At 39.4% G+C, this 26,493-nt stretch overlaps 2 protein-coding genes across 2 annotated transcripts in view; both read right to left on the reverse strand.

Moving 5' to 3' along the window:
• The window catches only part of jcadb (junctional cadherin 5 associated b), a gene marked incomplete at its 3' end in the record, with an annotated part of 25,968 nt that extends 18,767 nt beyond the window's left edge, over positions 1-7,201 (reverse strand). The window contains exons 1-2 of the mRNA XM_079820484.1: positions 6,903-7,201; positions 1-161 (exon numbers count right to left, since the gene is read on the reverse strand). The exon at positions 1-161 is cut by the window's left edge and continues 324 nt beyond it. Coding sequence (XP_079676610.1) covers positions 1-26 — 26 coding nt within the window. The 5' untranslated portion in view covers positions 27-161; positions 6,903-7,201. The remainder of the gene's footprint in view (positions 162-6,902) is intronic.
• A 2,542-nt stretch (positions 7,202-9,743) lies between these two features.
• kcnj9 (potassium inwardly rectifying channel subfamily J member 9) overlaps positions 9,744-26,493 on the reverse strand; it is a 31,775-nt gene continuing 15,025 nt past the window's right edge. The window contains exons 5-9 of the mRNA XM_079819060.1: positions 25,866-26,058; positions 25,532-25,729; positions 25,319-25,449; positions 19,234-19,530; positions 9,744-10,154 (exon numbers count right to left, since the gene is read on the reverse strand). Coding sequence (XP_079675186.1) covers positions 19,255-19,530; positions 25,319-25,449; positions 25,532-25,729; positions 25,866-26,058 — 798 coding nt within the window. The 3' untranslated portion in view covers positions 9,744-10,154; positions 19,234-19,254. The remainder of the gene's footprint in view (positions 10,155-19,233; positions 19,531-25,318; positions 25,450-25,531; positions 25,730-25,865; positions 26,059-26,493) is intronic.

Consider the following 26,493-nt stretch of genomic DNA (forward strand, 5'->3'; position numbering starts at 1 on the left):
ATCAGCAGGTCCTCCACACTGTACATGATGTGTGTGTGTGTATGAACAGAGCTGGAAAGGGAGCCCAAAGGCGTGTGTAAGTGTGTGTGTGTATGTGTGTGTGGCCTATGGGCAGTGCTGGTGCAGCAGGCGGGGACACAGCTGCTCAGCAGAGGCCATCACTGGAGAATAAGAGAGACAGAGAGAGAGATAGAGAGAGAACATTACACTCTAAAACAATAACCATCTGCTCTGCAGAGACCTAACCATCTTCTTGGTTGAGCACATGAAACTTTAAAGCTACATACAGTATTTATTCTTTAGATCCGATACGGCCACACCCTGCCAGGTTATTATATAAGCAATGCACAAAATGCTCAAGAGGTGCAGCTTAAAGTCAAAGTGATGCTCTGCTCCCGTTTTACTGGCATGAAATGGGGCTGCATGGGTAATATTTTTCATCACGATACTCAAAGTATCAGAGAAACCAGAACTTTGATCAAAGAGTCATTGTTGCCGAGCAGATTTCAAATGTTTCATGCAAGAAATAAAATACAGTGAAGATCCAGTTCAAAATGACCAAGGTGTGTTTTGTTAACACCTTTTGTGTGAACATATTTAAACATTTTTATGTACTGTATATACACTTTTATAAGAACACAGTCATAATTAGCAATGTTTACAATACTTACATATTTTTGTACTAAACCATTTTTTAAAAATTGGGCACTTAAACAGAGTTAAAACAGATTCACAAAAATGAATATATCTAACTCTAATGCCATTTTTGCTACTGAAGTTCATCCAAAAATGTAAATCCTGTCATTAACTACTCACCCTCATGTCGTTTCAAACCTGTAAGACTTTTGCTTATCTTCGGAACACTAATGAAGATTTTTCTGATTAAATTTGAGAGCTTTCCGTCTCTCCATTGACCGCTACGCAACTACCACTTTCAAGGCCCAGAAACAACACAATTTACCACTTTATTTACAAAATATTGTGCATTCACAAGAGCACCACGACACATGCGTGACATTGTTGTGTAAAATCCACGGAAAATGCGGAAAATGCTGAACACGCTTTTAGCGCCACTCACTGGACAATTCACTTTAAAACTGTCACGAAACGTGCATGATGCTACGTATTTTCGTTTTGCAAAAATGCTCACACGGGTACGTTTTTCTAATGAGCCTGAGCTGGGTTTTTTGAGGTTAATAAAATTGAGGTTAAATACATGGATTACTTTAATGATGTCTTGACTACCTTTCTGGGCCTTGAAAATGGTAGTTGCGTAGTCTGTCAATGGAGGGGCAGAAATCTCTCAATTAAAAAGAGCTTCATATGTGTTCAGAAGATGAACGAAAGTCTTACGGGTTTGAAACAACATGAGGGTGAGAAATGAATTACAGACTTTTCATTTTTGGGTGAACTATCCCTTTAAAGTATTTCTGCACCACATATGTGACCATGGACCACAAAACCAGTCATAAGGGTCAATTTCTTTGAAATTGAGATTTATACATCATCTGAAAGCTGATAAATAAGCGTTTCATTGATGTATGGTTTGTCAGGATAGAACAATAATTTGGCTGAGATACAACTATTTGAAAATCTGGAATCTGAGAGTGCAAAAAAATCTAAATATTGAGAAAATCGCCTTTAAAGTAGTCCAAATTAAGTCTTTAACAATGCATATTACTACTACTAATAATGTTTTATATATATTTACGGTAGGAAAATTAACAAAATATCTGCATGGAACATGATCTTTACTTGATATCCTAATGATTTTTGGCATAAAAGAAAAATCGATCATTTTGACCAATGTATTGTTGGCTATTGCTACAAATATACCCGTGCGACTTGAAGGGATAGTTCACCCAAAATGAAAATTAGCCCATGATTTACTCACCCTCAAGTCATCTGAGGTGTATATGACATTCTTCTTTCAGACGAGTTATATTAAAAATGTTCTGGCTAATCCAAGCATTATAATGGCAGTAATAGTTGCTCGGTTTTTGAAGTCAATAAAAAATGCATCTGTCCGTCAAATAACGCGCTCCACACGGCTCCGGGGTGTTAATAAAGGCCTTCTGAAGCGAATCGATGCGTTTATGTAAGAAAAATATCCATATTTAAAAATTTATTTCATTTTTTATATGGCTCTGCATCAGCCATCCCCGCACCGTCACTTCCGGCGAATAAGGTCAAAATACATGCAAAATACCGGCACGATCATAGAACTATACATAGATTCCTCATTAGTGCCTGCGCGGATCGGTCGAATGAGGCATCTACGTATATATATCTTTGATCGCGCCAGTATTTTGACCTTATTCGCCGGAAGTTATGGCGCTGGGTATACTAGAAGACATTCGTCTGATAAGAGGTACAAAAATAACATAAATGCTGTTGGGTTTCTCGCAGAAACCGATCGTTTCGTGTCTTAAGATATCAATGTGTCGCCACGAGCCGCATAGTTTAATAAAGATTCGTATGTCTATGTGTTTTTACTCTCATTGCTCTCATACTCTAAAATATCCCCATTGACATGCATTATACGACTATCACACTGCAACGAGTTAAAAATCTTCATTTGTGTTCTACTGAAGAAGACACCTACATCTTGGATGCCCTGGGGGTAGGCAGATAAAGAACATTAAAAAAATCGTTTTTGGGTGAACTATCCCTTTAAGACTGGTTTTGTGGTCCACGGTCACATATGCTACTGCAAAAGTAATGTTTTTAAAAAAGGTATCCTGAAAGAAATAATGTAGCGTGGAACTTGATTTGATTACACTTTATTTTAAGGTGACGGAGTTGCATTATACTAACTCAAATAAGTACTGAGTAAAATTAATTAACTACATGTACTTACTATAGAGTTACGGTTAGATTTAAGGTTTGGTTTAGGGTTTGTTAATTGTAATTATGCATAATTGACTGTTATTACTATAGTAAGTACATGTAGTAATGTGTAACGATGTCACCTTAAAATAAAGTGTTACCCCTGATTTTATTTTGTAAACCAAGACCAGAGCATGCATTAAAATTATAATAAGTCATTTTGATTTCATGTTAACTTTTAAAGGGATAGTTTACCCCAAAATGAAAATTCTGTCATCATTTACTCACCCTTGAGTTGTTCCAAACCTGTATGAGTTTCTTTGTTCTGCTGAACACAAAAGAAGATATTTTGAAGAATGTTTGTAACCAAGCAGATAGAGCAACCATTGACTACCATAGTAGGGAAAAAAAATACTATGGTAGTCAATGGTTGCTCTATCTGCTTTATTACAAACATTCTTCAAAATATCTTCTTTTGTGTTCAGCAGAACAAAGAAACTCATACAGGTTTGGAACAACTTGAGGGTGAGTAAATGATGACAGAATTTTCATTTTTGGGTGAACTATCCCTTTAAGCAGGAGCAACAGTTCTGTCACAAGACAAAACATAAGTGCCTAAGTTGCAATGGATAATGTTTATCTACTAACAGACAGTAAAAATCAGATCACACACACACACACCGACACTTGAGACTTACCTACTCACAAATCAGCAAATACTGTTTGCTGAATTTATACCTGAATAGTTCAATAAATAATCATATGAAAACACTCTTATCTGCATAGTTGAAAGAGCAACAACGCATGTTTCCATGGTGATTTAAAATGACTGAACCACACCTCGGTGCTAAATGTACCCCAGCAATAACCTTTGGTCTGCACCGTGACCTTAACTTGACCTTGAACTCTGCCTAGAGAAAACGAGAGACAATGACCTTGACTCATGCTTGTAGGAGCTCTGTTTGTTTGCGTGTGTGTGTGTGTGTCTGCCTAAACACTATCTTGTTTTCTTGAGTAACACTCACACCGATTTGATGAGTGGCATTCGGTCAGGTTGAATTCACTGTGAGCCATGCAATACTGCCAGCTACGCTTGAGGCTTTGGCTAGATCCTTCTCTAACTAGGCAGGAGCCTGCTTACCGTCTCTGCACTTTTTCCCGTCGTCAACACACACACACACACACACACACACCTGACCTCTGGATGACCTCTGTGGAAAATATGTGCATGCGTTTTGCCCTCCCAGTGAATTAGATGCACGATATAACCAGTAGCCTGTGTGTACTCGTCCTGTCTAATGACAGCACTAAAATAGACATACTTTTTTCACTTTGTTTCTGTTGGCCCGTCCGAAAAACCTCGTCGTGGGCAGGTTATCGCACTGCAGAATCATTAAAAGCACCGACGCTTTAATAACCGATGTGAATTTGTCAAATAGGGGCTTGAAATTAAGAGTGAGGTTGATAGTGCATTTCCCCTGCCAGCTGGAACTGTGATTGGTGTGCTACGGGAGTGACATCATCACTGTGAGCAGCCAATCACGTCCCACTGAGTCTGAATCAGCTGTAACCTGCAGCACAATTCTGAGTAAAAAATAAATAAAGAGTGGAAAAACCAAACAATGCTGTTTGCCACACAGCTCTTGCTCTTATACTGCCTGTGACACAGTTAAAGTAGCCACCTCCCTCCAGTGCTGCATTCTGAACAATACCAATACGAATGAAGGCACCATCGCAGCGTGATCGTATCACACCGCAAAGTAGTGTTCCCTATTCAGTCGTAAGGATCAGGGAAGGGAGACAGCAATAGTCAAAGTGTGATTTGACCATGACAGCTGCTGTCAATGATAGCACATCGGTGTTGCTGGGTAGAAAAAGGGGTGTTGCTGCCTCATGTTGATTGAATATGAGAGTGTCACAGCATCACCACTGGAATGGAGGTTCATAATTACAACCATTGACTGTATCCCAGAGGGGGACTTCGCAAAACACTGATCTGACATCATTTATCTAATCTCGTCATTTTCAACTCGTCTGTGTCACGCTTGCATATCAATTTGCTCACTGGTAACAGGTATGTGCATTATGCAGAAGAAAAAAAACATGCTTTTTTTGCCTTATCCTTTAATTAAAATGGATCGTTATAAAACTTTGAAAGTTGAACGATAATGACACAACATGCTTTTTTTTCTTCCGCATAATGAAAATGGGCTATATTTTACATGCCTATCATCATGGCAACAGCAGCCTAGACATGTGTAAGATAATACGCACACAAACCTCAGCATATACACACACCTGAAATCACAATGTCTTTAATATCTCAAGTGTTTCTCTTTGTCAGCATATTGAGATTGTTTTGCTCAGGTCACTCAGACAGTCCTTGGCAAAAATGAAAATTCTGTCACATTTTACTCATCCTCATTCTGTTTCTCTGACTTTCTTTCTTACATTAAACGCAAAGGGAGAAGTTCAGTCACCATTCACTTTCATTATATGGCAAAAAGATGCAACGAAAGCGAATGGTGACTTCTGCCTAACATCAGAAAGAAAATCCTTCGAATTTGAAAGAGAGTAAATGATGACGGAATATTCATTTTTGTTCATCGGTTGATCTCGCATGCAGTCTCTCAACAGTCACGAACTGATACGTCTCATATATATACTCAAATAAAATACGTTCATACGTTCATTTCTAAAGTTCAGGAGGAGCGAGTTCATTTAATCCTGTCAAACAAACAACTGCGATGACCATTCCTCCATCTCCTCCGCTTCTATTTCTACTCACTTCAACTCTAGCATTCATTAATTAAGAAGTCCAGTGGGTCTATTTAGAGCGCTTCACCACGGACAACAAGCCTAACATGTTTACCTTTATCTCACTCAAGGATTATACAAACACCTGAACATGTGAACAACTCAAAGCTGTAAAAGAGCAACCTCTAAGCAATAAAATCTTCCTGTGGGCACACACACACACACACATGCAGTGGTCGAATACACTGTCTCTAAGGAGCAGGCCCCGCTCGATGCTCTAGTGTCGGGCACACAGGTAGCTTCCGTCAGCACATGAGCAGGTGATAAAATCACTCCTCCATCACTTTTTACAGAATACCGCTTTTAATAGGGGCCGGACAGAGACGATTCAGTCATTATCTTAAGTGTACCATACTTAATTAAGAACTTAGCACAGAGAGACAGCGCGAGAGACAGCGCGAGAGAGAGAGAGAGAGAGAGAGAGAGAGAGAGAGAGAGAGAGAGAGAGAGAGAGAGAGAGAGAGAGAGAGAGAGAGAGAGAGAGAGAGAGAGAGAGAGAGAGAGGTGGGGTGCATGGGCAAAGCAGAGTAACACCCAAACGCACCAGCCATTCCCTACCCTATGGGAGAGGATGTTAATATTAGAGCAAGAAGCCCAACTCAAATGCAATTTCCACCTCTCACTTATTTCATTTAGCTGAACATCTCCACTGCGCCACAAACAAACGCAGCTCCTGATGAGCATCAACGCGGCGCACAAGCGCGTAATATGACCTACAGCATCAGCTCCAGCAGCAGCAGCAGCAGCAGCATCAGCAGCGCAAACGTGCTATGCTGGCAAAGCCATACTGCAGTGTGTGCCACAGTATACATCAAACAGGCCGCTCAAGAATGATTTTAAAAGTCAAAACGCCCCAAAAAAAAACCGCACGCGGACGGAGCGCAGCGCAGCGCCGCAGGTACAGAAATCCCATTGCACAGACTGAGTGGGGAAAATACACTGTCATAAGCCCATTTCAAATTGTACATATCCTCCCATATCAACATAAACACATAAATGGCCTAGACTCGCACCGGCAAACGAAAGGTGCGGGATGCGTTTTTTCAGCTCCCCGCACCATTCGCAGATGCGTCTTTTGCTTGAGTGTGTGTTTATCTTTTGCATTAGGTGGAAAACACACGCGCTCGCGCGCTCGCGTTATACTGCTCCTTAATGGAAAAAAAATGCATGCATGCACGGGCCGGCTGCGGATGTATGTATTCGGTCGTTAAAAGGCGCGACGCGCTCGGATGTCATTTGAAATGTATATGCCTTACCTGGTGCTCGTTTGGCGCGGCCGTCGCAGTTCGCCTGCGCCCAGCGTCAGAGGCTGCAGGACGCTTCAGCTGAGCATGCCTATATCAGCGGGCTCTCCTCCTCTCTACGCGGAAGGAGAAAAAAACGGCGTTGGCGATAATGGTTTCTCCCGAAGTGTGCGCGAAGTTTATTTTCCTTCCTTCGCCCTTGTTGACGTCAGACGCGCGTGAAATTGCTGCCTGATTTGACATTTAGTGGAGCTCGGTGCGCCAGCACTAATGCGGAGCCTTCCATGCTGGTGGCGAGTGTGTTCTGATGTGAGCAGGGTTCAGTTCATGCTAGGTGTGCACACACTCTCGGAAATAAAGGTTCCAGCCTTTAAGGAGAACCTTTAAGTTCCACTTAACAACTTTTTACCCTCTAGCTCGTTAGAAAAACATGTGCTGGTGCTTTAAAAACCCAAGATGAGGATCTGAAAAAACATGTCATATTACATCAAGAACTTAGTTTATCCTCAAAGAACTATTTTAGTCAACTCGAGAACCCTACACAACAAAATATGGTTCTTGATAAATACAGCATTTACTGAGCCTATAAGGCACAATAACAAACTGAGACCACTTTTAGAACTCTTTTATTTTTATATAAATATTTTATATATTTTATTATATTTGTATTTTATATATAAATATATAAACTACATTTTTGGCATACACAAGAACTCTAGATAAGAATAATGTGTGTGTGTCCTGGTAAATCCTTGTGGGGCCATTTTTTGGTCCCCATGAGGAAAACATCTTATAAATCTTGCAGTTTTTTGAAAATGTAAAAATGCTGAAAGTTTTCTGTGATGGGTTTGTTTAGAAAATGCTGGGTTAGAAACAACCCAAGTTGGGTTGGAAATGGACAAACCAAGCAATTGGGTTGTTTTAAGCAAACATTTAACCAAACCGCTGGGTTAAAATGACCCATTCAATGGGTTAAAACAACCCAATTGCTGGGTTAAAACAACCCATTCACTGGGTTAAAACAACCCAATTGCTGGGTTAGTCCATTTTCAACCCAACTTGGGTTGTTTTTAACCCAGCATTTTTTAGAGTGTATCTTTGTGGGGACATTTGGTCCTCTCAATGTAGGTTAAACAACAACAACAATACACACACACACACACACACAAAACACGTGTGTTTTCATGTTTTGTGGGGACTCTCCATAATGGTTTTTTATACTGTACAAACTATGTATTCTCTCCCCTTACAATAACCATACACTCTAAAAAATGCTGGGTTAAAAACAACCCAAGTTGGGTTGAAAATGGACTAACCCAGCAATTGGGTTGTTTTAACCCAGTGAATGGGTTATTTTAAGCCAGCAATTGGGTTGTTTTAACCCACTGAATGGGTCATTTTAACCAAGCGGTTGGGTTAAATGTTTGCTTAAAACAACCCAATCGCTGGGTTAAAACAAACCTATTGCTGGGTTAGTCCATTTTCAACCCAACTTGGGTTGTTTGTAACACAGCATTTTTTAGAGTGTATCTTTGTGGGGACATTTGGTCCTCTCAGTGTAGGTTAAACAACAACACACACACACGCGTGTGTGTTTTCATGTTTTGTGGGGACTCTCCATAGACATAATGGTTTACTGTACAAACTATATATTATCTCCCCTTACAATAACCCTACACTCTAAAAAATGCTGGGTTAAAAACAACCCAAGTTGGGTTGAAAATGGACTAACCCAGCAATTGGATTGTTTTAACCCAGTGAATGGGTCATTTTAACCCAGCAGTTGGGTTAAATGTTTGCTTAAAACAACCCAATCGCTGGGTTAAAACAACCCAATTGCTGGGTTAGTCCATTTTCAACACAACTTGGGTTGTTTTTTAACTCTGCATTTGTAAAAATAAAATAAAATAAATAAATAAATAATTTTATTTTACTCCGCATTAGAGTGTAGGCTACACTCTAAAAAATGCTGGGTTATTTTCACCCAAATTTGGGTAAAATATGGACAAACCAAACCGTTGGGTTAAATTTTTACCTTACATTTTAACCCAAAAGTTGGGTTTGTCCATATTTGACCCAAATTCGGGTTAAAGCGACCCAGCAGTTTTTAGAGTGTAGTTAAATGTGAAAATGTTGACGTTGTGGGGCCATTTTTTGGTCCCCATGAGGAAAACAGCTTGTAAATCATACAGTTTTTTGAAAATGTAAAAATGCAGAAAGTTTTCTGTGATGGGTTTGTTTAGGGGGTTATTGTAAGGGGAGAAAATATAGTTTGTACTGTATACAAACCATTATGTCTATGGAGAGTCCCCTCAAAACATGAAAACACACGTGTGTGTGTGTGTGTTTTTGTAGTTGTTTAACCTACATTGAGGTGGTGGGGCCATTTTTTGGTCCCCATGAGGAAAACAGCTTATAAATCATACCAAGTGACTGTTTTTTTTTTTTTTTATGTAAATCTGCAGAAAGTTTTCTGTGATGGGGGGGGGGGGGGTAGAATATACAATTTGTACAGAATGATTTGTACAGTCTATGGAAAGTCTACATAAAGCAAACAAGTGTGTGTGTGTGTGTGTGTGTGTGTGTGTGTGTGTGTGTGTGTGTGTGTGTGTGTGTGTGTGTGTGTGTGTGTGTGTGTGTGTGTGTGTGTGTGTGTGTGTGTGTGTGTGTGTGTGTGTGTGTGTGTGTGTGTGTGTGTGTGTGTGTGTGTGTGTGTGTGTGTGTGTGTGTGCATGCAAATTAAGAACCTCTTAGTACTGATGCTCTAAAGAACACTAATACACAGATCTGAAGAAGCTGTAATGTATTGTCAAGAACTTCAATTAGCTCCAAAGAAGCATATCGTCAACCGAAGACAGGAGAGATTTCTTTATTTGCATTTATCCGCATTTACATTTATGCATTTGGCAGATGCTTTCATCCAAAACAACTTAAAGTACATTTAAGAAAGAGAGAATTGTCCATTAGGTCTAATTGACCATTTTTGCATGCATGTAAATGACTTGCTGTCAGAAAGCAGATGAGATTATATAATATTCCACATGGACGGACAGAGAAAAAGTCTCGAGTTCTGTGCTTTTCCCCATCTGAGCTTCGTCTCTCTCGTGCATTTTACACCATACACATTCTCTCGGGGACCAGCCCTCTCTCACAAACACACACACACACACCTCATCACCATGGAACACTGACCCAGAATTCCCGGTGCTCTTGATCAGATCAGCACGGTGTGAGCGCGATCCACAATGACACGCCGTAGAGACGCTAGAGGTGAAGGGAGAGAGAGAGAAAGAGCCTGGATGTTGTTCACATGCAAACCTCCCAGCATGCCCTACATGAGGTGGTGTCATGAAAACAACGACGACCGCAAACCAAATATTGTGACTTCAATTATAGATGCATTCGGAAAGTGTACGTTTGTCAAGATATACAATAATAATTGTACAGTACATGCACTTACAGTGTACTTACCAAAGAAAGTACTGGGGGGTTATACTTTATTTTAAGGTGTCATTGTTACAGTGTAATGATATATTTAAGTACTGAGTAATATTAATTAACTACATGTACTTACTATTGGGTTAGGGTCTGGTTTAGTTGCATGTAATTATGCATAATTTACTGTTACTACTATGGCAAGTACATGTAATATGTAACAAGGACACTGTAAAATAAAGTGTTACCGCACAATATAAGGTAACTATATAGGTTAAGGTAAGGTTTAGGGCTAGGGCTATCAAGTTATTACCCAGTTATTGTAAGTACAGGACTGTAAAATAAAGTGCTACCATAATTTGTATTATGCAATTCATTTTTTTTAATGACTAGCTTGTTGTCAGAATTAACTCAGTTTGCACAAACCATTTAAACAGACCTCAAGAGTATGTTGCATGAAGCCTCTGTAGGGTTTCTGAAAGGCTTGTGTATGAAAAACTATGTCAGTATTATAATGAAGAGGGAAGGCAAGGAGGGGCGTATTAGACAGAAAAGAAAGGGAGCAAGGGACATGCAATGGAAAAATAAAACGGTCTCTCTGTTGTGTACTGTATCTTGTGCTGATTTTAGAAGGGAAATCTTTCATTCAAACGTTACTACGACAAATACATTCTCACCGATGGCCGAAAAAGCACACTTAAAACACTGAAATATTCCATAAACGAGCATGCAAGGGTCAAGGATTGTGTATAACTTTGTCAACGATGGGCGTTTTGGATTCTGCTGAGCTTTCTGCGGACTGCTGCGGGCGCAGATTCTGTGTGGGCCTGGTTATAAGCCTTTCAAAGACAACCCTACTGAGCTTTGGGGCTTAATACAGATCTGTAGGTCTGTTACTATGTAGAATAGTGAAATGATGAATCTGTGCACTCAGCCTCACTGTAACCACTGCCCTCTAGTGGCACTGCCAGGCCTTGCAAGGCAACTAAACTGCAGAGCTGGTCATATACACGCACGTGGTCATGGAGACTTCGTTCAATAACCTTGCACCTGAAAGCAACCATCCAAACTTCTGTTTTTTAAACGACCCGTGCGATGTAAACACGGGGAAAGGAAACGGATATGGTGAAACACTGAGCAAATCAGCAAAACACAAGGGGAGATGGCAGAGGACGGAAGAGTCAGAAGGTCAGAGAACAGTCAATATCTTAACATTTACCCATAATCCCACTAGGTTACGAAGTGGACACATTTGGTGCATGTGAAGCAGGCCCGCCCGTGATTCCCACACAGGAAGTGATGGTGAAAATATCAATTCAGTTATCCAGAATTAGAACCGAACAGTTTGATGATTATTGTTGTTGAAGAGCTTTTACACTACTAAAATGTGCTGAAATATATCTGGTTCGCTCAACAGTTCAGTTCATAATAGAATAGAATCGTATCAGGAGTGAGTTTGGGTGGGACAATCTAGTAATTCTGTCTCGCAATACCGTTTAGCGCCACTAGTGGCGCCAAAATGACACACTTCACCACAGAAACAAAACTGTAAACAGTCATGTCCAGAATCACCAGACATTAGGTTGAATATAGTTTTATTATGACGTATAGTAAAGCTTAAAAACATACATTTTAAAAATGTCAACAGCAGCAAAAGCAAGGGGAGAAAACCTGCATGAGCAGAGTCTGTGCTTATCGTATGTGCTAAAGACATTCAAGTGAGCTACAAATCACATACATGAAAGCACATACTAGAACACTTGGGGGGGAAACACAGTTTCTCTCAGTGACTTAAAGAGATAGTTCACCCAAAAATGAAAATCCTGTTATCATGTTTTTCTAAACCTGTATGGGTTTCTTTCTTCTGCTCAACACAAAAGAAGACATTTTGAAGAATGTCGGTAGCCAAACAGTTGATGGTTACCGACCGACTTCCATATTATGGAAAAATAAAATACTATGGAAGTCAATGGGGACCATCAACTGTTTGATTACAGACATTCTTCAAAATATCTTCTTTTGTGTTGAGCAGAAGAAAGAAATTCATAAGTTTGGGACAACGTAAGGGTGAGTAAATGATAACAGGATATTCATTTTTGGATCCCTCTAATATTCATGACCTCTCAGCCTGTTTCAAACTCATATTTAAAGGTGCACGCAGTAATTTTCCCTTCATTAAATATAATGTAAACTGTAAAATAATGATCACAGCTGAATGCTACTCACTTTATCTCAGTTTTGAGATAGGTTTGAGGTCAGTAAGATTAAAAATAAAGATTTATTCACCAATGACACATTAAATTGACCAAAAAAAATACACTTTTACATTGTTACAAAAAATCTATTTCAAATGAATGCTGTACTTTGAACATAAAAAAAATCTGCAAAAATATTAAGCAGCAGAACTATGTTCAACATTGATAATAATAAGAAATCAGCATTTTAGAATGATTCCTGAAGGATCATGTGACACTGAAGACTGGAGTAATGATGCTGAAAATACAGCTTTGCATCACAAGAATGAATTACATTTTAAAATATACTTAAATTACATAAGTTATTTTAAACTGTAATAATAGTTCACAGTATTTACTGCATTTTTGACCAAATAAATGCAACCTTGGTGAGCATAAAAGACTTTCAGGATAATTGAATCATAAATGACGGTGAACATTTCTACACTGGCTTTAAGAACTGAGAACTTCTGTATCTACATGAGCTGCAATGACAACAGAACAAGGACAAAAAATATTACTGATTCAACCTTTAATTCGTTCAAATCCCTCTGAACATGTTACCTTCTGAAATAGAAGTCTTTATAATGATGCATTGAAAGCTTTCATTAATAATACGTCACATAAAGGTCCAGCCTGGCTGTTCTATGTCATACACCACACACACACACACACACATCACTCTACATAAACACACATCAGTGCATTGCTCATGACAGTGCGCTCTACATCACATGCCAATTTGGGGGTTTCAGCATAATTAGTGTCTGTGTATGTACCGTAGATAGAACATGAAACATGATTTCTTCAACATATGATGATTAATATTAATGTCGGGTTGGGGATCACAGTTCCAAACCCGAAGCATTCAACACGATTGTCCCAGAGGAAACTAAGAGAACTAGAAATACTTGATCGTAGTGTCTAAATGAAAAACATAACTTCATTTTTATGAATTATATCACTTCTGTGTTCAACACTTTTGGTATTAAAGAGACCATCGGGAATAAAATATAAACAGCAGCCTGTGACGTAGAACTCTTATATTTTAAATATATTTCTTGTTAAAAATGGCCAATACAACTGTTTCCGTGAAATGTAAAAAAACCCTGTTTATTTGCAGATGTTTCATTATTAATATAATTATTTCTATTCTAGCTTAAGAATAACAGAAAGAGGTACTGTTTCTTTTCTTTGTTATGTACATTTTGATTATACGGATTTGTTGCCACTCTTAAAAATGAGTTCTTTATTGGCATTGATGGTTCCGTGAAGAACCTTTAACATCAATAGAACTTTTTCATTGCACAAAATGTTCTTTATACTGGAAAAAGGTTCTTTAGATTATAACATGTTCTTCACACTAAGAAAAATAAATGGTTTGCTGAAAGGTTTTTTGGGGAACCAAAAATGGTTCATCTATGGCATCTCTGCAAAAAAAACAAAAACCGTAATTTTTAAAGGTATAGTTCACCTAAAATGAAATTCAAGTCATCATTTACTCACCCTGGTGTTGTTCTAATGCCGTATGGACCACAAAAAAATAAATATATAATGGCAGTGAATAGCGACCAAGCGGCAACCTCCCCCAGTTTCTCTCGAAGTCAATACGGAAGTGACTTAAACTGCAATTCATCGACTGGCCGCTAGAGCTCCAGAAGGGAGCAGAATCTCATCGAGCCCCATGTTAAAATGCCCAACTTTAAAGCAGAAAAAAACATGTTTACAGCCTGGTACAAATTGTGGTTTTGGTCTATACGGCTAATTTTGCCCTTCATGACAACTGTGAGGGGTGAATTTTTTTAGAACTCATTCGTTTAAAGCTGCAGTCCGTAACTTTTTGCGCTCTAGCGGTTAATACACAGAACTGCATGCATCTTGCAGAAGAACATTGCAGCTGGAGCTACTTCTCTCTGTTTATGTCTATGGCGAGTCACGCAGGGACTGTGCTCCTCCGCAGCGCTTCCTACCAGACCGGTCTGAAATAGTCCCCATATAAATACTTATTATAAGTGTACCATAATGATTCAGGGTAAGACAAAAACACGCTTTGGAAAAAGGATTCATGTTGTACATTCTCATATCATTTTTGTAAATCTTGAACACAAATCTGCATAATTAAGGGCGTGGTCACTTGAGTGACAGGTGGATTGCCGCTGCTGTCACTACTAGCCGTTTGTCTGCTTTCTGTTAGCTCCTCTTTGCCCATTTTCAGTTTCTGATAGTGATGCGCGGTGACGCGCCATACTTTAGGCTTCAGAAACGCTCTTCAGAAACCTATGGGTGACGTCACGGACACTACATCCATTATTTATTTTTTTTACAGTCTGTGATAGGGAGCAGCATCAAGCATTTTTAAAAAGATGTAAAAGTATCACATAAAATATTCCATGCGAGTAGAGGTGTAACGATACACTCATGTCACAAATCGCCTCTGAACTCGCCTATATGATACTATCGTGGTGTTTTAAGGTAAAATAAAGGAGTTTTTTTTATTAGTATTAATTTATTATTATTTAAAAAAAATATTTTTATTATTATCAGGACTAGGGGTGTGCGATATTGACAAAAAAAGAAATCTCGATATTTTCTGGGATTTTCCTCAATAACTATAATTAGACAATATTTTGCTGAGTGTGTTATTGTGCTGGTACTTTGGCAGGTTTAGGACTTCCATGGTCAGCTGACTCCTAAAGTTTATGATATTCTTCATATTCTGTGTGGTGGTCAGTTCACAGAAGTGACAGAATCAACTTTACCTTGATGCATTTATTTTTTACATCTTTTGTGTCAATTTCATAAATTTAATAAACATTTATTATAATAAGACACAATAGGGCTGTTACCAATCACATTAAATAAGTATCAACAAAATTAATCTTTGCGGTGCAGAGGAAACACAGAAGCTGCATCTGAAGTGGCATTTAAATAATTTACACAGACTGTTTACTGTTTGATCATTTACACAGCTCAGAAGTGACAAATTAATAACCTGCAGTTATGCATAAATAATGTTTTGATGTTTAAAACGTAAAATGTTGAATAATATTGATATTTGAAATTATTTAAAACATGAAAAGATACTTTAACTGTGAAATTAAAACCGCCAGTAGGTGGCAGCAAGTCACGTTTAACGAGTGAGTCATTGCGATTCAAACAATTAATTCAAACAGCTGATTCATTCAAGGAACGAAGCATTTGAATATCTTAATCTATATTAGTCATTGAATCATTGATTCGTTCAAAAAGCTGATTCATTCAGTATGAAAACACAGCTGGGTTCTGCTCAGAGACGCAGATACAGTGCTATGTCTTTGTTTTGAACCATTTTTCGGTGGCAAAAGAGCAAAAACAGGCAATATGGAAGTCTAAATTGTAAGTCACTTAAAATTAACTTCTTGTTTAGGAAACTTGCATAAAATCAATATCACATTTGAAAAACTGCAATCTTTGCGCACCCGCACTAGTCTAATCAACAAAACTACATCACGTAGTGTGTGCGTGCACTCTCTGGGTGTGTGTGAGGGATATACTCGATAATGTCAGATCGCACATCGTAAAAACAACAATTACGATATTATCGCAGACGCACACCCCTAATCAGGACCCACAAATATTCCCCCATTGCATTATTATACATCATATTCAACATTATATAGTAGTTTAATGTAGTAATGTCAATCTGTAAACTTAAATTTTTTACTTCCGCAATACTCACACTTTTAATGCAGGCATTCCTTGGATCTTCTCTAGACTATTAATGCACTATACATATACGAATACACCATCTAAATGTTTTAAATAAGCATACTAATAAAACTAAATGTGATATGATGATTTAAATGATGTTTGAGGGTGTTTCATTTAAATGATCCTTCACTTTGAGGAGTGCCGTTCCGGCAGCGTGTGCGCTTCAGATGATCAATGCAATCAATCACAGTTCTAATCGCAAGAAAGTGTGTCAAAATGGCTATTTCCAAACTGTAAATGGTTAGTTTAAGGAAAAAAAAATGATTCTACTTTTACTCACTCTCATGTTGTTTTCACGCGTCACACAAGCATGAAAGTCCGTGTTTACTAGTATGCATGTCGTTGTAAATCTGTTCATCATATAAAGCCATCGTGTCTCTTCAGGAGACTTGGATTTGACCACTGTGCCTTTATGAACTTTTTTTTTGGATCTTTCAAGTTTTAAAGGAATGGACTGGGACAGATTTCATAAACAATATAATTTGTGTTTGGAAGTTGAGCGGAAATCGTATAGCTTTTAAACATTGAGTACATGATGACAGAATTTACATTTTTGGGTGAATTATACCTCATAAATACAGTAAGCTGAGCCTAACAGAGTCTCATGAATGTGCACGTCGTGCAGCCGGCCAGAGAAGACCAAAGGCCAAGGTCAAGAATTTCGTTAAATTTCACCGAACCCTATCGTAACCTCCAGTACACTTGGAATATACAACACGTGGTGCATGGGATGTTTTATTGATGCTGGTCACTATTCACTGACATTTTTTTTTAAATTCTCCTTTTGTGGTTCTAAAAGAAAGAAGGGCATACAGCATTAGACAACAACACCAGGGTGAGTAAATGATGACTTAAGGCCCCGATATACACTTATTCATTCAAAATATGTGATAACGACATACTGTAAGCGAACATCCCAACGCCGCCCACACTGATGAGAGCGACAGTTAGATGAATATGTAAATATGGGCTGCATGCTTTCCTCTCAATAACAACATAAACACACAACAAAAAATGAGAAAACAGCTAGCATTTTAAATAGAAAGCATAAGAAAAGCATCTGATCTTAGCAACGTGGATATGTTTGCACATGCTCTGCAATTCGGCACTCCAGTCAAGTCACGTTTATATATATATAGCACTTTATACAATAGATTGCTTGAAAGCACGCAGCTTTACATGAAAATCTGTGTCTCATTTCATCAGAAGTACAAATAAATTTTCTACTGTAAAGCAACTCTCGAGTTTGTTTGTGTTTTTACTCATGGACATTTGACCTCGACGGACTCAAGAAAAGAAATAAACAAGAGTAGAGTTCAACATGAAAGGCGGAGCCTCAGTGCCACACCTATTACGTAATCGCCACGCACCAATGGGAGTTTGAGCAGACCAAGCAGATAGAGCAACCATTGACTACCATAGAAGGGGAAAAAATACTATGGTAGTCAATGGTTGCTCTATCTGCTTTGTTACAAACATTCTTCAAAATATCTTCTTTTGTGTTCAGCAGAACAAAGAAACTCATACAGGTTTGGAACAACTTGAGGGTGAGTAAATGATGACAGAATTTTCATTTTTGGGTGAACTATCCCTTTAAGTATATCGGGGCCTTTAATTTTCTTTTTAGGGTGAACTATCCCTTTAAGAGTGTATGCATATGGAAAATTACTACCTTAAATAGCTTAACTTTTGAGTGACTAACTTGACCAGCAAGACCTCCTTTGTCAGCCAGCTTCTAAACCAGCATGAGAAGGCATTTGGACCAGCTGATTGGTCCAAGACGTCCCTGGTTACACTATATCTAATATAGTTCATATGTTAAAATGGTCTGTTGATGTGTGAAATATTCACCAGATAATTTCTTCCATTTAATGCCCACTTTAAAAATTCTCTCTCACTTTCTCTCACTTATATCAACTGCAGCAGTAACTGAGTTATTTGTTGCTATGGACACATTTGAATAAAATAAATAACAAATACTCAAAGAATAGCAATGCGTTTGTATTCAGTCAACATTTGGTGGCAACAGCTGATCAATCACAGGATGATGCTAATTTCTACATCGATTTAATTAGGATGTTGAAATGATGCAGTGGCCTAATAGCATCCAATACATCCATTTAATCTATTTATCGTCTAGATCCACTCGCATAATGACATGGATAAAAGGCGAATGACTTTCCCAGGCTAAACTCTGGTTGGCAGTCATGAGAGTGTGCTAAATTTATCACCGGCTGACTCTTAAAAAGCTAACGCTAAACTCCGCTGTGATGTTGCAAATTGGAATACAGACGTAATGTCTCCATAGTAACGTGTTCACTTCTTTTTCAGGTACATGTGAATCTAACCAACAACGTGACCGTAAACAACCTGCACAGACTTGTTCTAAATGAGTGTTTTAAAAATAGTAGCAGTTTGTACCTCAGAACCGCACCGGCTGAACTCTTATGAAAGAAAAGCAGTGGAAATGTTTAGGACTGTTACGTTTACCTAAATGATTGATACCAATACAAATCAGACATGTTAGCCCAGTTCCAAAACCTAGTGAGTTGCCTACCGAGACATCAATTAAGATGCCTTGTTTTGGCCACATTTCGACAACAGTGCATGCTTAATTTAGGATGATGCCTTCGAGAGTAGCTGCCTATGTAGACAGCGAGGCAGCTCACTAGAGCTGGAAACAGAGCTACTGTGTGAATTCAAAGGCAGTTGTCGTAAAACATCAAAAGGTAAAGATTAAATCTGACTGAAAACACAGCAAGGAGACACTAGGATTTCCCCCTTGGGGAAAGTATTCTATGCTAGGCATTAGCGACTATACATTTAAAAATCTAACTTGAAGTAGAAGGCTTGGGATCGCTGAACAATCCAGTCTAAAGTTAAATTTACACAAACTGTGGACTTCCTCTGACATTTTTCCGTACCTTTTACATTCTTGCATCCTTTTAAGCCTCAGACTCTGATTGGTCAGTGGCGACACTGCCGTTCTGCTCCCCTACAACGGATTGGTCCAGGGTATTTGTAACTCCGCCAACAGTAAATGTTGGTCTTTCTCCCTCCCTGATTGATTCTGAATCCGTGGACTTCCCCGTCTGTTCAGTCAGATTAAGATCCTCCCATTTCTCTTCATCAAGCCGACTGGAGATCGACCAATAGAGATGAGCATCCAAACGAGCGGCGACCAATGCCAGCTCTCGCGCAGAACAGGAGGGCGTGTCCACCTTTGAAAGATAATGATGAACAACTTTAGTTAAGCCGGGTTCACACTGGACGCTCAGAAAGGCGGCAAATGGCGGCTCTTGTGTGAAGTAAACAAACATTTTTCAACTTTCTGCTAATATATATGACTTTTTTTTGGCCGTCTGAGACAAATTTTGTGAATCCTAAAAGATTCCAAGGATCCAAGGCCAAAATCTGAAGTCTTTGGTTGCTAGTTGGACATGTTCACAGACAGCCGATTACTGACCATTGCGATCAAATTTTACCTCTGACGAAATTCTGGTAGTATCAGAGTCCTGTAATGTGGCTTCTCCTATGACAACCATCAGATCAAAAACCAATAGGATGCAATTAGTGAGACAACAACAACCCACCACTTGATGGCTCCACACAAGTCTTTGTTTTTTCTTTTTTCCTTTTCAAGAGAAGCCATGATCAAAATTAACGCTATTGTTTTTGTTTGCTAGCCACCATTGCTATCCCACATGTAAATGCAGCTCACGTCCCTGAACGTGTCACGGATTGATGATGTAAAACGTCTTCTTGCATGCGTCCGTTTTTAACACGTCTTGACTGCCACACAGTCTGCCATTAATGACAACTGGGTCATTCCGTGTCAAATCAAACCAAATTTAAGGAGTTTGTTTACCCATATACTCTTTAGCTAATATTATAGCTAATAAGCCAGTCCTTCCAGAAAAATGCGGCTTTTTTTGTGATTGTTACGGGCAAAAATCCTTGATTATGCGGCACATTTTCTTAAAAAATGCAATGGAAAATGTGGGATATTTATGCTATTTTATGCAATAAAATTGCGGGAACTTGCCAAAACTGTGGTTTGATGAAAAAGAGAAAAAAAGCACTACATCACAGAAAGTGCTAGGAATATTTAAGTTCTCATCTAGTTTTATTGAAGACCTTAATAAACACATGGCTCAAATTTACAAAACATTGAGTCAAACAAGTTCTGTAGCTTTACAAAAGGAATATGCTACAACTTCTGAAAAAATGAATAACTTCCTGTTTTACAGAGGTAGCTATACAAAACAGACATTTGAGTGCTTCCAATGCACAAAGTGCAATCTCTTAAAGGGTTAGTTCACCCAAAAATGAAAATTCTGTCATTAATGACTTCCCCTCATGTCGTTGGACACCCGTAAGACCTCCGTTCATCTTCGGAACACAAATGAAGATACTTTAGTTGAAATCCGATGGCTCAGAAAGGCGGCAAATGGCGGCTCTTGTGTGAAGTAACCAAACATTTTTCAACTTTCTGCTAATATATATGACTTTTTTGCAACGAAAATGCGGGGATTGTGAAATCATGCTAGCCCCGCATATTAGTGGTGTCAACAATAATCAATTCGGCAATGCATCGCAATGCGGGGCATGCACGATTCAGCATCGATGCGGCTAAGTGCCATAATCGATTATGTCATCGTTTATTTTCTGGCCTTGAGTTGGACAATAAAGTTGTGAAGTTTCAATTACTTCCGGAGTCACAACAACAACAACAATCAAGATGGCTGAGGCGGAGGGAGATTACTGATTAATTAAAACACTTATGTTCACTGCTGGAAAAAGTTGGCTGTTATTATTGTTCAATTTAATTTCAAATGTTTCTAAAGCAGAGAAGAGAAACATTTCTGATTCAAAGCACTGAAAGCAGTGATTTATGTTTTCTTTTTCAGGTTTGAAAATGCCATATCCAATACCCTGTACCATTCAATTTTATTTTATTTAATGACATTTATGTCAAAGATACAGGAGAGTGATAATACACACATAGCAGCCAATAAAATCTGTTGTTCAATATCTGACTGCTTGTATTGTCTCATGACTGATTAAAAATGTGCCTTGTTGTGTGCAGTAGAATTTTGATGCATCGCAATGCATCGTAGAATCGAATTGAATCTAATCGTTACCTGGTGAATCGTAATCAAATCGAATTGTGAGGGCAGTCCCAATGCACACCCCTACCGCATATTTTGCACGCGGAAATAGGCAATTTACGCGGCGAAAGTGTGCCATATTTGAAAAAATGCGGCCCCTGCATAAATTTGCGGACTTTGGCTGATTATGCATTAAATCATGCGATCGCGTAATCGCGTTTTTTCTGGAGGCACTGATAAGCCATAGCGAATTTGGCTTGCTGTCCGCAGTGGAGGGGCTCGAGGAAAGCGCTTCTACTCGAGCTTAGATTTACCCCCCAGGGACTACTAGTGCTAGGAAGAAGAGGATGGTAAACAAGATGCCTAAATGTAAAGTAGGTGGAGACGGGGAGGTGGAGGGATGCAAAGCAACTGATGCCTGAAGGAGGTAGGAAGCTGCTTATATGCTTTGGTGGTTAATTGAAAGATTAGATGGGTTCACCCCTACCGAAATTACGTTGTGAACTTCACTTCGTAAACATCCCTCGATTTTGTTAATATTTTTACTGTAGAAAGACAAATATAAATAGTGATGAAAGCCAAAATATTAGATGCCATGGATGTATCACTGAGTAATCCACTGTTTGTAGAGGGGGGTCAAAATGAGAATTTTCACCTGAGATCTGGAGCCAAATTACAGGGGGGTAAAATGACTTTAGAAAGATGGTAGTATCATTATTTTATTTTTACACAGAGATTAGTAGGTCTATTAATAAAATATGTTGACTTTAGCAATCTTTGTTTTATTATATGCCAACAGTGACAGTTCAAAAATGGGAAAAAAGCACTTTTTGTCTCAAGTTTGCATGCCTGCAAAATGCAATTTTTCTCGTACAGTTTTTTCTCAAGATTTGCTTGCATAGAGCTGTCACCGTAATACTTATACGTATAACATCTCACCATCCCTCCACCGACTAACATCGCTGCCATCTTTTCGTATTCACCAGGGGCGATTCTAGACTAAATTAGACAAAAGTTTATTAATTTGGTTGAATATTTTTGTCATTTGTTTAACATTTCTGACTTAAAGAAGCAGCTGTCGAATACGAAACGTTTAGTTTAGCTACATATCTCGCACTTGACGTCGAGTCGTGCTGCTAAAATTCATGCTCAGCCTCAGCAGATTCTGTGTGAACATAAAGCCCGCCTACTCCGATTTGATTGGTTTTCTCAGATATTTTGACATTGACAAGCGGTGACCGACCAATGAGGCTCAGATCAACGCACACACCTCTGCTTCTGACGTGCGCTCTATTCGACGCCACTACGGATTGAAGAACACACTGATTAAAAAACGGTACGAAGCCGAAGCCGAAGCCTCCCGCCAGTTTCATATGTTTGAAAGGTCAATCACAAATTTTTTAGGGGGGCTGGACAGAAGTTTAGGGGGTTGAAGCCCCCCTAAAAAGGGCCTAGTGACGCTCATGGTATTCACAGAGTGACCAAAGAGCTACCAGTGTCTAAAATCTTTGGAGCGACTCCCATCAGCGCAAAATTGTGAACATTTTGGTGACTAGCTCAGACTAGAGGTCGCATTGCAAAACACATCTTGTATCTGGATTAGTACCGCATATGGAAGGGGCTCAAATCTGAATTGCAAAGATCAGATTCCATGAGATTTGTTCACAATGTTATGAAAAAAGCAGATCTGAGTCGCATGAGAAAAGGCCACTTTTGCCTGCAGTCTGAACGCAGCCTAAAGAACCTTTTTCCACTATACAGAACCTTTTGTGTATAAAAAGGTAAAAAGACACACAGTACGCTGTCATATGGAAGTAAACACGAGGACAAGTAAGCGATTACATCTTTATTTATAGTGTGATCTGCCGCCGAAACCAGCAAATCTAAGTGTAGGCAATATAAAAAAAAACAAAGAGGAGGATGCGGAAAAAGAGACAGGGCTCGCAAAATCGTTATCCCGACGTCCCGGGGCTATGGTATCTTCCAGTCGGGCAACCAAAACGTACCGCAGCCCTGCCCGACGGGCTATTTTAAATAGTGAAATAAAATTCCTGTTGACTCCCTTGACTTGTTATCTGAAGGAAAAATAAGATTATGGATGTTTTTGATCATGCCTATTTGCCTATTTTACCAAAATCTGAAGAGTGCCTGCCCGAAGGGCTACCAGCAATTTAAACATTTTGTGAGCCCTGAGAGGGCAGTTTTTAAACTATTATAATTTATGATACAAGCCCTCATGTTTTGCCTGTATATAGAGCTGTCACTGTAACGCTGCGTTCACACCAAACGCGAATAGAGCGTCAAAATTACGTCTACCGCGTCTAGTTTGACGCGTGAACATTTTGAATCCATTCACGCGTCCGCGGCGAATTGGACGCGCGTAGAAATCGAGTGTTTGAAGCGAAATAGACGATCGTTCAAGGCGCTCCAGGAGAAATATGTCATAAAACACCACTCTGCCTCTTTTCATTTCCATTAAAAATATATATTAAGCATTAATAGCCACACAAATGTGGTCCAGGCAACTCCTACATTATCTTCACCGCATGTATATTTAAATATCCTTAAAAAATAAAGTTATGAAACTTCTCTTTGCCCTCAGTCAAAACAATTTGGCAGACAACAAATTATAGATTCATGACACCAAAGATCGCTCGTTAGATCAACACAAGACGAACCACTACAGGACATCAGAGCCAGCGGCAAATGTCAGAAGGACAGTCCGAGGAAAGGCTGCTCACGCCGGGGTTAATGAACGCTGAGCGCCCGGTGATCGCCTGGATCTCACAACTCCAAAAACGCAAGATTCTTTTTTTTAAATAGGCGCTCTCTTTATAAATAAACCACAGATTTGAGCTTTAAACAACTACATTCCCGCCTGAAAAAGTCTTAAAACTACATTTTGTGACACAATAGTAGTATTTTTAATTTATGCAGGGTTTCTCATCACGTCACTTTACCACGTGACAGCAGCAAGCAGGCTCCTGATTGGTTAACGCGGCGCGAATTGACGCATAAGTTTACATTTTTCAACTCAGGCGTCAGACGCGAATTCGCTTCAAAAGCGAAAAAAGCACTACTTGCGCGAATGAGGCGGAATCACGTCCATCAACGCGCCTTTCCATTGACTTAACATTGAAATCACTCGCGCCAGACGCTCTATTCGCGTTTGGTGTGAACGCAGCATTACACATATGACATCAATATTGCGTCATTTAATTACTGTATTTGCATTATTGTAAGGGTAGGTTTAGGGTTGGGGTAGGTGTAGGCGTTAATAAAACACATCTGGCAAGTAGCAAATGTATTTATTGTTATTTTATTGTGAGATTTTGCCTCACTTCCTACCATTGCTGCAGAATTACAGCGCCACATACTGGTCTGGTATGTATACTACATCGCTTTGAGCCGGTTTCAGTACTCTCTACGGAAATTTCTTGAAACAAGGGAAAAAAAAGATCAGATAGGGAAAGCTCTGGCTCTGGACGGGGCCTAATATGCCTAGTAAGACCTTGACTAGCTGGTTCAGGTGTGTTTAATTGGGATTGGAGCTAAACTTTGCAGAACAGTGGACCTCCAGGAGCAGGGTTGGACACCCCTGATCTAAAGTGACGTAAAAGTCGCATGAATTCCGATATGACTGTCGAAACATTGCAGAACATCTGACCTGTATCTGATTTAGTACCACATGTGGAAGTGGCAGAAATCGGAATGGAAAAGATCAGATTCTATGTGTCACATGTGAGCAAAAAAAATTGGATTTGGGCCACATTTACCTGCAGTCTGAACGTAGCCATAGATGGCAACAATGAAGCTTTATTTTTAAGAGTGTATACAAAAATATATGACCACAGAATTGCAATTAACCAATCAGAAATTCCCATTGTACATCGCATACCTCAAATGTGTGGTGAAAGGCCCCATAATCCACGTCGAAGAATCCCTCGGCTAGCGTCATCATGGGACTAAACCTGTGACCCCATAAGAGCTCTTCAGCCAGGTAGGAGCTCCGTGCCTGACAGGTCATACCTGTAGATCAGAATATATCCATCGATTACTAAACACAAATCAATACAACACATTTTGCATGATATATTTAGTGTGTACGCACCTGTAGCTTCCACCATCCCCTCCAAGATGACAACAACCTCAAAATCCTCTTTCTCCAGCTGAGCATGTGACATGTCCCAGAAAGGAGAGCGAACATCGATCTCGTGAGAGATGACCAGCGGAGACACCAGGAAGAGGCGATCATCTCCCGTCTCAAACCCCACACTGATATCCGTCTGATCCAGTGGAATGAACTCACCTAAAGAGAAAGAAATAACTGTATCAAAAAACAATTCTAACACACTCATTGTACAATACAACCACCAGGTGGCGCCACTTCATCACTAACTAGGTCTATGTGAGGGCGCAGATGAGGGTGTTGAATGCTGTCTTACCCTCTTGTGTCTGTTTGGATTTGATAAGTTTGGCTCTCATGTTGGCGCCCACAATGTGGGAGGATCTCAAGTCCCCGACGCGGAACATCAAACAGAGCTTGTCATCCCGCAGTGAGATGACAGCATTACGAGAGAACACCAACGTCTCTGCGCGCTTATTCGGCTGGGAGATCTTCACAAACATACAACCAACCTAGCGAGAGAGCGGTGATCAGTGTTATTTATATACTATTATACCATGGTCTGTCTGAATACTTGATTCTGATTGGCTAGAAGGTGCTCATTAAAACAGTTTAATTCACAGGTTGTTCCAAGTCAGTTTAACCACTGTTCTATATTAATGTACTGCTTTCATTGAAGTGCACACACACATTTCGGGCACGTCTCAAACAGCTCACTAGCTCTCCTAGGTCGATATATTGAATTCAGGCACTGGTAAGGACAGTACAGGGACAGGGCATTGGCTCACTACACATTGGGACACTGATGACTCTTAGTTCCAGGTGACATGACAACGTCCTCATTGTACACCACCACTACTGGTATTCAGGCCTTGACATTAACTTTTTTGCCCACCCGCCACTGTGGCTAGTGTTTTTTTTAAAGTTACTAGCCACTCAGCATTTTC

Source organism: Gobio gobio, assembly GCF_949357685.1.
Source record: "Gobio gobio genome assembly, chromosome: 6".
Classification (NCBI taxonomy): Eukaryota; Metazoa; Chordata; class Actinopteri; order Cypriniformes; family Gobionidae; genus Gobio; species Gobio gobio.